This window comes from Mastigoproctus giganteus, chromosome 8 (genome assembly GCF_048544385.1).
Source record: "Mastigoproctus giganteus isolate SK-2022 chromosome 8, ASM4854438v1, whole genome shotgun sequence".
NCBI classification, from domain to species: domain Eukaryota; kingdom Metazoa; phylum Arthropoda; class Arachnida; order Uropygi; family Thelyphonidae; genus Mastigoproctus; species Mastigoproctus giganteus.
This window is the reverse complement of record NC_143582.1, coordinates 197,643,809-197,656,615: the sequence shown is the minus strand read 5'-3', so window position 1 is coordinate 197,656,615 and position 12,807 is coordinate 197,643,809. Positions and strand designations below refer to the sequence as shown.

The window sequence follows — 12,807 nt, the reverse complement described above, 5'->3', positions numbered from 1 at the left end:
GAGAACGTGCAAGACTCATGAGGTAGAATTTTTCTTAGCATGGTGTGCTTTTTAACAGACAATTTTTACAGGGATGGCATACACTTAGAAGAGTTGAGGGCATTGAGGCAGTGATAGAAAACTGGTAGCTCAGGGGGATACACAGATGTGAATCACTTTCACCTCTACATGCAGAGATGAAAGTGATTCTTGCATTAATTTCATTGGAACATACAGCCTGGAAAGCAAGGTGTTGGGGATTGCAAGCATTGCTGTAGGTTATCACAGAAAAAGTAATACATGGGTGGTATTAGGGTAAATAGGAGTAAGAACAGGTGGATGTGCACTTGTATGCATAATTATGCTAGTCACAAATTAAATTTCATGAATTTGAAGTACTGTACTAATTAAGTCATCAAATGCATACACTGTAGGGACATTAGACACACTCACTCAGGCATTAGAGATGCTGAATTTGAATAAGGAGTACGATGCATATAGGAAGGACAGACATGATGGGAGGGGCTATGCTCTTAGTTAGGCATATGCTTTTATGAATAAAAATAATTGTAGGGCTGTGCTACAGGTCTAATGACTGTGATGAATATAACATACTATACAGAGTAGACCAGCAAATCAGAATGTCTTATAATGGAGAATTTTAACTTTCCAGATGTTGACTTGATTGAAAATTGTGGTTTGTCACTCACACCAGAAAAATTTTGGGGACTGTTTCCTACAGTAGCTTGTTAGATAGGCAATAAAAAAAAAAAAAAAAAAAAGTACCCTTGATCTGGTTATCAGCAGAAATTCTTTCATGCACTAAAAATCTACAGGTAATATGCACTGGTGGCTGTGTTGTGTCTGATGTGGAATTTACTTACAACTACAAGGGTAAAGAGAAATGCTTTTGCTTAAGGGCGACTACAGTAATCTCCAACAGTTATGCAGTGGGACCAACTGATGATGTGCCTACAACAAACCCAAAATGAACATTCTCAAGGAAATAATTATGGAAGCTACTAGGCTTTTCATACCACTCAAGAAAATGTAAGTTTGCATATTAAATCTAATGCGGTGAACATCCAGTCAACATCGTTTGTGATATTGTTCAAGGGGTTAATATTCTCACATCCTAAATGGATGTGAAATGAACTGGTCTGTAATCAAGTCACTAAGGTTAGGCACACCAAGGTAGATTACAAATTGCTGACAAAGAACAACAGCAAACACTTCTATACTTATTAACAGTAGAAGGGGTTGAATCACAGTGTCACTGGTGTTAACTCTTGATGACCCTGCTAAGGTTGCTGACAAACTGAATAGGTATTTTGCATTTACATTCACACAAGGGGATGCCAGAAGTAAAACTCTTAACGGGGATTGTTGTTGATGTATTAGGGTTTTAGGTGCAGCAACTGAGGCCATGTTGCTCTGTATATACTGTCTGTGAATTGAGTGTTCTGAGGTTGATTTTGTTTTCTGAACAAAAAACCAGTTTCCAGGGAAAAAATAACCTACCCTTGCTTGAGACTAACTCAGCCACGTTGTGAAAAAAATGCCCACGAAAATTCGTCATCGACGGAACTCAAACCCAGGTCTTTTCCACCGTGTGGGTAGGACGGCAATTCTACCAACTTTGCTACCCACGAGGGCCTTAACAGGGAGCTAAATGACTGATAAATCAAAGGAAAATGGAAAAGAAATTGTTGGACGCTAAAAAGGTGCCTGAGGTGGATGGGATCTAACCAATTTCATCAAGAGAGGCAGCAAACTTTTAGACATAACTATGAGAGCATTCTCGAATTCAGAGGAGGTCCCTATGGACTATACATATGCAAATATATTTCCAATTCACAAAGGATCAAACAATGACATGATTACAGTGATCAAAATGGAGGAGTCACAGCATAGATTTATTATGGGGCAGTCCTGTGTGGAGAATTTGATTGGATACTATGATGCAGTAACAAAGGAACTGGGTACCAAAAATAATTTTGATACCATATACTTAGATAACTCTGCCATGTTGTGAAAAAGGCCCATAAAAATTCCTCACATCACAGACAGAAATTAAATTTGGCTTTTCCACCAGGCGTGGAGAGGACGGTAATTTTACCAACTGTGCTGTCCATGAAGGCATATAAACTGGAGCAATGTGGCATTAAGGGCAAGTTATTGCTATGGATAAGAACTAGTTCATACCACTAGAAACAGATGGTTAAGTGGTAGAAGACAGAGTGGTTATCAATGGGCACCACTCTTCGTGAACTAATGTATTAGTGAGTCCACCAGGGTTTACTGTTGGGTCCACTATTGATATTGACAAAGTTATATCAGGCTTAATGCATAAGCTGCAGATGACACAAAGGATGGCAGGAAAGTTAATGACAGTAATCAAAGCAAGCTACTGCAACAAGATCTAGAAAAATTAGGCCAATGAGCTCAGAAATGGTTGAAAGTTTAACATTGACAAATGCAAGGTTCGGCACTTGTGGAAAATGAGAGAGAACAAAAAAAAAAAAAAAAAAAAAAAGACCTGGGGTAATTGTGCAATTGGATATGAAGTTCTCTGAACAGTGCAGACTGTCTGCCAGGGTTTTGTTGGTGACATACAGAAACTTTGCTAGCAGAGATAAGGTGATTATCCTTTTGTACAAAAGAGGACACTCACATTGGTGAGGGAAACAAAAGCGTGCTCTTACCAAGAAAGGCTCTGGTTCTGCAAATTGCAGTCTGGAGACCAGGCACTTACAAGGAAATCTCATTTAGGTGTAAAAGGCCTTGAATGGATTGAGTAAACTCAATGGAATTGACGAGTCACAGAACTACCATTCAACCTAAATCAAAACATGTACCAGTGAAGGAAGGTAACGGTAACTATATGATTTTTTTTGTGCATTTTCAAAATGTTTGAAATACTGTGAATACAGCATCATATTGTAAATTTTATTATAAAAAGTACAAACTTAGGGACTCAATTTGCAAAACTGCAGCACAGGTAATTGAGAAGTGATGTACAACTTTTGCACAATGCACACAAATCAAGAGATTATTGATTTTGGGTGGGAACTCTACATCATCCCTACTTGACCACTGTGTGGTTTCCACTTGCTTGGTTCACTTGAACAGCTGTGGCAAATCTTTTTCTGACAATATGCAGGTTGAAAATGATGCACGTCACTGGTTACAACAACTGATACATTTTTTACTCGAGTTTTCATGCCAAAAAGCAAAAAGGATAAGCACATGTTTTTTGTTTTTATGTTGAATCATAAATGCTATGTTCATGAACATCATAGTAACTTCCTGTAGTTAAGTTTTTCCTTATGAAGAACATACCGTATTTCCCCATGTATAAGACGCACCTTAATTTTGGGGGCCGAAATTTGAAAAAAAAAATGTATTACATAAAGTTATTGAACTCAAGTTTTATTCATCATAAAATTCATACAACTCATCACTAAAAACTCCCATCCATTAGCTTGTCCTCATCTGTGTCCGATGACCAATTACTCCATATATTGCCTCGTCCTCAGTTCCATCTATGGCATTTGAAATGCCACACTTCTTAAATGACGTGATAATGATCTCAATCTTGATAATATCCCAGGATCTTTTCACCTAGGAACAAACTTCTGCTATAGTTGGTTTCTTCACTCTTCCTACTGGCGTCAAATTGTCCGCAGAAGACTTCATCCATTGGTTCCATTCGTCTCTCATGGCAGCTTTGAAGGGTTTGTTAATGCTGACATCAAGTGGTTGGAGCTGGGATGTCAAGCCTCCAGGTATGACAGCAAGTTTTGTTTTTTGCTCTACAGCAATCTTTTTTGTATTTTTTGTTATGTGTGCCCTGAACTGATCAAGCACCAATAGGACAGGTTTGCGTAAGAGCCCACCTGGTCTCCTGCTCCAAACTTTCTCAAACCAGATGTTCATCCCATCCTGATCCATCCAACCCTTGTCATAAACATGGACAATCACTCCTCAAGGAATGTCTTTTGGCATTGTTTTGCGTTTGAAAATCAGCAAAGGAGGCAGCTTGGTTCCGTCGGCACAAGCTAGAACAACTGTATAATGGCTCTTCTCATGTCCACTTGTCTTCACAGTTAGTTTTCACCCCCTTCTTATCAACAGTTGTTACTTGGGACATCAAATTGAAGGGGGACTTCGTAAATATTTGCAACTTTCAGGCATCTTTTGGGCGAGTCTGGTGCGTGTAGGCATGCTTATTCCATTCCGTTTCATGAACCTGAAGCGTCAATTGTGTCCTCCTTTAAAATCAGTAACTTCTTTTTCATCAGCAATTCTTCTTGCCTCATGCTGAACCATCTTTGTGGACACAGGAATTCCAATTGCCCTTTGCTCCTCAATCAATATCTTCAATTCCCTCTCTTAATCAGCCATTTTGCTGACTTGCATCTAATGGCCTTCTTCTGCCGTGGCGTTTTCAGTAGGGTTTCTTCTTCCTGTAGCCAGTCTGATTGTTTTCTCAGTTGGAGGAGGACAAAACTTACGTTCAGCAGCACAATTTCCATTCACTTTTGCAAACTGGATCCCTTTTAACTTGAATTCAGCTGTACGAAAATCTTTTCTGAGCCATTTCTGGGAGAACATGGCAAAACATAACCCAATATACCGGTAACAAGTGCGAAACAATGCACGCAGACAACAAGCGCGAAATGCAAGAAAAAAAAAAAATCTACAACCACTGTATAAGATGCACCCAGTTTTTAGACCTCAAATTTCTTGAAAAAAGGTGCGTCTTATACATGGGGAAATACATTAATTTACCAGTTCTTAGTTAACTGACTGATAATTTTACTTGAAGCAAAATTAAAATACCAGATATATTATGCACTATTTTATGAAATAAAATTAACACCCGATAAAATGAGGGTTTTCCACAGAAAAGCCAGCGATATAAAATTATATTTCCACAGCTTTTTATAAATTTGTCTCTAATTTGTCCTGGTTTTACTTCTTCAGTGTATTGTCTCACAAAACCTACAATGGCTATTCAGCATAAAAGATTGAGCACCACTGCTATAACAAATATTGGAGTTTTTTATTTTAATATTAAAACACTGGTTAAACGACTACCAAATGAACATTTCAGCTTGCAAGAATGGAATACACATTTCATTTTAAGAACTTTATTTTCAAACATACATGCTAAGTCTTCAATGAAAATGTATGAATATGAAGGTTAGTACATTTGTAATTTTTAAAGCAGCTATCTACTTTTATGTATTCAATTGCAATGGCAAAGAAATAATGGATGATGTGTTTTAATATAGATTTATTTTTAATGACTTGATGGTAAAAACAATAGAGATTTTGAAAATATCACTATCTGAAAAAACTACAAGGATGGCTGACAAAAATGGATTACAAGTAAGTTTTTTTGTTTCTATAGTTAACGAGATTTACTCCTGCTCCTGCTGCGGCTGACACTTCTCTCTCTATCACTATCTTCATTTCTTTCTGTGTCTGCTCCTATCTTCCTATCTTCACTCCTACTACGACTTCTGCTCTCCCTTGAGCTGTAATGCTTCTCTGGACTGCCACTGGGGCTACGACTATGACTTCGCCTATCTGCATCTCCTCCATTTTCATCATTATCTTCATGTTTGATCTAAATCAAAAGGTAAATATATAAATTATTAAACATTATCATTTAAAAAATTTTAATTAAAATATAAAACTTACGATCACCTCTCTTACACTTCTGTAATATATGAAACACGAAAATCAGTTTTTAAAAGGTTTGTTGAGTTTTATTTTATATGCTATCAAACGTACCTTATCATCGGTTCTTTCAGGAGGGCTAACACTCCGGTGAGGTGATTTACTGTGTCTATCATCTTTCTCTCTGTCCCAACTAGCAGAACGACTTCGGCTTTTGCTTCTACTTTGACTACGAGCTGGAGTTGGAGATTTGCTTGCACTCTGTTCACGGCTTTTACTGCGAGAGGTTTTCAATCTTTTTCGCTTTTGCTCTACTTCTTTGCTTGCAGACCTACAACATGCAAAAGAATGTAGATAACAAAATGTATAATTAAAAATTATACCAAATAATTTATCATTGGAGCCAATTCATTCATAAATAAATCAATCCATTTATGAATTTATTAGCCAGATATTTTTATAGTAACTGTAAAGGAGTACTTTAGTGAAGTGAACTGGACAATGTAAACAGTATATTTACTTAATGAGCAGTCACTGTATAAATATTCAGATTATAAATCATTACAACTGGAATCCTTTTACAGACATTCCTCTCATTTCATCCGCATATAATAAATCTGAAGGGCAAATTATAACACACAACTTTTATTATTCAGTAATGTCAAAATTATCTCCAAACATATTTTAAAGTTATATGAAAGATTTGCCTTTTTTGTATTTCAAGGCACTTCTTATATAATACAAACACAACTTACAAAACTTAATTTAAGACATTATGAATTTTGAACACTTCCAATCCTATACTACATGCCCCCATAATATTAATAATAATATTAAATTAACCAAATGGGTACCTCTTGTTTCAAATACCAGAATAAAAGATATGATGCAAGATTTTTTTTTTTTTTTTTAATATGGCAAGTCTGAAAAATAGCCCCAAGTCAAGAGATGCCCTCTTTTGAGAGAAGAGTAGACAGAATAAAATGAAGACACTGTAAATTCTCTCTGGAGGAAGAATCACAGTGATCCTTTATTTTTCCAAATCTTACATTGATTAGAATTGAAATATCATTAATCTTCAAAATTTATCAGAAACCCATGAATACATTGCTACATCATGCCAGTTACCATCCCTTTAAAGAGGTTGATTCTATTCAATCAATTTTTAATGCAGACAAATATTGTACAGCTGAGGCAGCTTTGGTCAATGTGACCCAAATTCTACCAAAAGATTTACCCACAAACTACCCTACAAGTCGGACCTCAGCCATAAGAGTTAATACTGAATCCCGTTATAAACCAGCAGAATCTGCTTCAATCAATATATTATCAAAATGTTTAAATTGAATCCCCTATATTGATGAGTGATATAATGCTCTTTTCCAGTTCTTTAAAAATATTGAATATAAAATTGTTGCTAAACTTGTTTATAAATTAGAAGCTATTTTTAAAGTTCAATCCTTCCATAGACCAATTAATGCATTCCAAAAACATGACTTAGTATATAGCATTTCTTATACTATGTGCAGGTCTTCATAACAAGTTTCCACTAGATGCACAGTGGGGCAAAGGTTACAATACAAATTTTTCCAATTGTCCTGGAGCTACCATACTGGCACAGTACCCCCTGCTCTGAATCATAAATTTGCATTTGATAAATTATTAATTTCCAAAACTGTATAAGATCAGGCTACACCGCAACTCCATAGGGCTAGAATTTTTTTCAGCCTGGTCTGTACTTGTTAACAGGAGAGACTGCTTCTACAGGGATGGGATACACTTAAATAGAAAGGGTGCAAGAATGTTTGCTGATGCTATCGAGGCAATGTTAGGTGGGTCGGAAAACTGCTAGATTGGGGGGATACAAGGACTAATAGATTAACAGTAGCCACTGGCAGAGGTGAAAGTGATTCTTGCACTGCTTCTATTCAAATCAGCAGAAGCCTGGAAAACAAGATGCAGGATGTTTCAGAGACTGCTGGTAGTCATTGAAGTACAAGTAAACAGATAGGTTGTGTTAGGGTAGCTAAGAATAGAAATAGGTGCATGTATACTTGCGTGTACACCAATGCTAGGTGTCTGGTAAATAAATTTGATGAATTTGAGGTATTGCTCAGAACACCAAAGGCAGATATTAGGAATGCAGAACTGGAATTTGGGGAGTACAATGTCTACAGAAAGGATAGACAGGATAGGAAGGGAGGAGGGGTTATGCTATTAGTTAAGAAATACATAAAATCCAAGGAAGTGAAGCCAGTCGACATTGCTGGACAGTGCAGTGTCGAGTCAGTTTGGTGTGACATAAGCATTGGGAGATCAAAATTGAGAGTAGGAGTGTGCTATAGGCCTAATGACTCTGATGAGTATAATAAGAAACTGTACGGAGAAATAGAGTGGGCCAGTAAATCAGAGAGTCTTATAATGGGGGATTTTAATTTCCCAGATATTGACTGGAATTTGGGGGCTGGTCACTCACACACTAGCAAGGCTTTTGTGGATTTATTGGATGATTGTTTTCTGCATCAGCATGTTCAGGAGGCAACTAGAGGGAGGAATACTCTTGATTTGATTATCAGCAGTGATTTTTCATGCATTAGGAATCTGCAGGTAAACGAACCACTAGGTGGCAGTGATCACAGTGTGCTGAAGTGAAATTTACTCAAAGAGGTAACTTCCATTAGGGGTAAAGGGAAGGGTTATTGCTTTCGTAAAGGCGACTACGATGGACTGAGACAGTACAGTAAACCCCGCTATTCGCGGTCACTGATTTAATACAAAATGAAACCTAAAAAAAAAAAAAAAAAAAAAACGTGAATTTTAAAGCGCCGTGAACATTTTCCGCCATAAAAAACACGGGCATGGCTTAAATTATCTTCACTGGTCAAAACAGCGCTCGGTGGGTGGGGGGGAGAGGGGTCACAAAATTGCAAGCATGGATGTTTCTTGCCAATCCTTGTTCAATATGTGTTATGCTCTTGTCATGGAAGGTTTCGTCGCTTGCTTTTAATTTATATGCTTATAAATTGAATAAATTTATCAATTTATATGCTACAAAAGTGATAAATCTACCGTTTTGCAGCGTAAAATAGAGTTTTTCGAGTGTGTTAATGGAAGAAAGTGACTTTATTGTGGACAAGTTCTTTCTAACCCGTACAAAAATATGGCTACGAATAACAAGGGAAATGTGAAAAGATCAAAGAAGGTGATGACAGTGAATAAAACTGAGTTATTAGATAAAATTTCTAATGGTGAAAGTGTCTCCTCAGTGGCAAAACATTATAAAATCAATGAGTCAACGATACGATCAATCAAAAAATCGGAAGAAAAAATCCGACGTAGTGTCCATGAAAACGCGCTAATTGCTTCAAAAATTGTGCTCTGTACTCGTGAAGTTAAATTAGAAAAAATGGAAAAAGCTTTAAATCTGTGGATAGAAGACCGAACTCAAAACTCATTTATCAACAGTTTAGCGAAACTGGTGATGGCACTGGCGGGATAAGTTTTTTAGCTAGAAAAGGCGCTGGTTTGAAAGATTTGTTTGATATTTCTAATAAATATTACATTTAATATTAAATTGTTTCTTATTTTCATTTTGATGACATATTCTTGCATTTCACTATGTACTGTCTATGTACATAGTCATATTATGAAGGTACATATAATACATACATAGACAAAATTTTAGACTAGTTTTTCTTATATATTTCATACTTTGGAAAGGAAACCTTTTACTACTATGGGAGCCATAACTCAGTATGCGCGGCATTTCTCAGGAACGTAACCCCCGTGAATAGCGGGGGTTTACTGTATTTAAATTCTATACAGTGGGACCAACTGATGATGTTACCAACAGCAAATTGAAAATGGGAAGCATTCAAAGAACTTATCTTGGAAGCTACTAGGCTTTACATACCAACTAAGAAATATTGTTCAAGGTTTAGGCCTAAGTGGATGTCAGATGAACTAATGAGATATATGGCAGGAGAGAAGAAAAATGCATGGGATACATACAAATTAACACGTGACACAGAAGCCTATGATAGATTAAAGCTGATCTGTAACCAAGTTACAAAGGAGGTTAGGCAGGCGAAGGCAGATTATGAGAAATCTTTGGCAAGGGATGCAAAGAAAAACAGCAAAGAGTTCTTTTCTTATGAAAACTCTAGAAGGAAGGGGATGAATCAGATTGGTCCACTTGATATCGATGGGTCAACTGTTGATGTTTCTGCTCAGGTAGCTAACAAACTGAATGAATATTTTGCATCGACATTCACACATGAGGAGTTATTCAGCGAGGGGAATGCCAGAGGTGTATTCAACTCTGGCAGTAAGCTAGAAAATCTTGTAATAACTGAGAGTAAAGTGGAGAAGAAATTGTTGAATATAAATACAAGAAAGGCACCTGGGGTGGTTGGGATCTATCTAGTTATATTAAAGGAGGCAGCAAAGGAAGTAAGCAAACCCTTAGCCATAATTATGAGAGCTTCCTTGGACTCAGGGGAAGTACCCATGGACTGGAGATGTGCAAATGTGACCCCAATTCACAAAGGAGGATCAAAGGGCAACACAAGTAATTATAGACCTGTTAGTTTAACTTCTGTTCCTGGAAAATTAATGGAGGCACTGGTTAAAGAAGCACTGCAGGATCATCTAGACAAGACTTCAATTATAGCTCGTACACAGCATGGTTTTGTTAAGGGGAAGTCTTGCCTGAACAATTTGATTGGATACTATGATGCAGTCACAAAAGAACTGGATGCAGGGAATAACTTTGATATTATATACTTGGATCTTAGAAAGGCTTTTGATACTGTTGCACATGGAAGACTGCTGCACAAATTGGAGCACTGTGGCATTGGAGGCAAACTGCTGCTATGGATAAATTGGTGATTGACGGGGAGAAGACAGTGAGTGGTAATCAATGGACACTGCTCATCGTGGACTAATGTTATTAGTGGAGTCCCTCAGGGCTCAGTATTGGGTCCATTATTGTTTTCTGTATTTATAAATGATATTGATGATGGTATATCCAGCTTAATGTCCAAGTTTGCAGACGATACGAAGGTTGGCAGGGTTGTCAAGGACACTACTGACACTATGCTACTGCAACAGGATCTGGAAAGGTTGAGCAGATGGGCTGAGAGGTGGCAAATGAAGTTTAACATTGACAAATGTAAAGTACTACACATGGGAAACAGCAATCCCAGAGCAACGTATCAACTCTGTGGTACTACACTGACAGTGGTAGAGAATGAAAGGGACCTGGGAGTGGTTGTGCAGGCAGATATGAAGTTCTCTGAGCAGCGCAGACGGGCTGCAAGAGTAGCTCATGGTGTATTGTCAATGATATATAGGAATTTTTCTAGCAGGGATAAGGAGGTGATTATTCCCTTGTATAAGGCAATGGTGAGGCCACACCTAGAGTACTGTATACAGGTCTGGAGGCCTCATTTCAAGAAGGATGCAGAGCTGCTGGAACGAATACAGAGAAGGGCAACAAGATTAGTGAATGGAACAAAGGGGTGCTCTTACGAAGAAAGGCTTAAATTTTGCAAATCACAGTGTCTGGAGACTAGGCACCAGCGAGGTGATCTGATAGAGGTGTATAAAGCCTTGAATGGTTTGAGCATGCTCAATGCTGATGGGATTCTTCCTCTTGCTCAGAATAATCACCTGAGAGGGCATAAATTCAAATTGAGAAAAGACAGATGTAGGATAGACGTGAGGAAATTTGCCTTTAGCCAGCGGGTGACTGGTTGGTGGAATAGATTTCCATCCCTTGTCGTGGAAGTTGATAGCCTAAATAAGTTTAAGCCTCAGCTGGACAGATATTTCGAACGAACAGAGGGGTGAAGTGGAAGTGGTTATTTTTTATTTATTTATTTATTATTATTATTTTTTTTTTTTTTGGCTGATGCCGCATAAGCTTGCTTTCTTGCATCAAATGCCTCTACTAATGCTAATAAATGAAAAGCAGTCATATTCAATCTCTGTTTATCAGTCATTTAAGCACATGCACAAAGATACTTCTTCATCTGTTGCCATACAAACCACTTAAACCTTTTACCTCTTTCCTGAGACTAGCCAGTTCTAGAAAACAATGTCAAAATTTAACGTCTGAGTTGAGGACAGGTACGTCTTTAGTAGACGTCTTTTGGCATTTCAAATAAAAAACAAATTCTTGGTTTGCACCTCTTTTAATAGTGTTATTTAAAATAAAAGGGTGGCGTGGTTTTTTTTTTTTTTTTTTGAAAAAAGAGGGGGGTGTGGTATTGGATTGGGGATCAAAATTCATAACTTCACAAGTTTTTAAAATTTTGTATTTCTTTTATGATATAGACAGTTCCTTCCTTCAGATATATAAAAAAGGCAAGTCTTTAGCATATATCTTTAAAGTAATTTCCAACTCTAGGTGTACTGAATCAGTCCTATCAACTGAATATTATACAAAAAATAAACATAAAGTATGGATACAATTTTGAAATTATTGAATATTTTTATATATTTTAGAATTAATACAATTCAGTGTTAAGTATGATATACATAATATTTATTATTGGGATGAAAATGTCTGTTTTTAATTGACCCTGTTTAAAAAGTGTTTTTAATTCTTTTTAACTGTTATTTTATTTAATTTAATCTGACCTATTTTCAGGGATGATGCAAAGAATTCTAAGATAACAATTTTGATAACATTGTAATTTCAAATTGTCTTGCCACTAAGAAAGTGCCGAAGAGACCTGAATAAATTATAAACTGGTGAGAAATTTGTCAGATAAATTATAGTGAGTGAGGAAGGACTTTCCCAACCATATGTCTGATATGCTGAATCTTAGAACTCATGTTGTTGTGCAACAGAATGATTCTGTTTTGGTTAACGTGCAGTTTGTGTTTCCTGTGTGGGGAAATACGCATACTTTCACTTTCAGAACTGATTCCTAGCTAAGGAGGAGAGCACCCCAACTACTGACTCTGACCATGCAAAAAACCATTTGTTCTTGGTGCTGGCAAAGAACCCACCTTATCTTTATGAACAAAGATTTGTAAACTGGGCTTTGTTTTTGGCTAAAGCTTTGTTGAAGATGTTCTTAAACACCCAGACCACTGATCTTGGATATTAGGAGATTACTGTCCAGC

General features: G+C 37.0%; 1 protein-coding gene across 6 annotated transcripts in view; it reads right to left on the bottom strand.

The window, feature by feature from the left end:
- Positions 1-5,242: 5,242 nt before the first annotated feature.
- The window catches only part of LOC150082152 (uncharacterized), a 217,012-nt gene continuing 209,447 nt past the window's right edge, over positions 5,243-12,807 (bottom strand). For 5 of the 6 annotated variants that reach the window (XM_090379139.1, XM_090379141.1, XM_090379140.1 and 2 more), the window contains 2 exons: positions 5,785-6,001; positions 5,243-5,617 (listed from right to left, as the gene is read on the bottom strand). In XM_090379139.1, coding sequence (XP_090235265.1) covers positions 5,399-5,617; positions 5,785-6,001 — 436 coding nt within the window. In that variant the 3' untranslated portion in view covers positions 5,243-5,398. The remainder of the gene's footprint in view (positions 5,618-5,784; positions 6,002-12,807) is intronic. The other variant, XM_090379144.1, reaches the window with a different exon arrangement.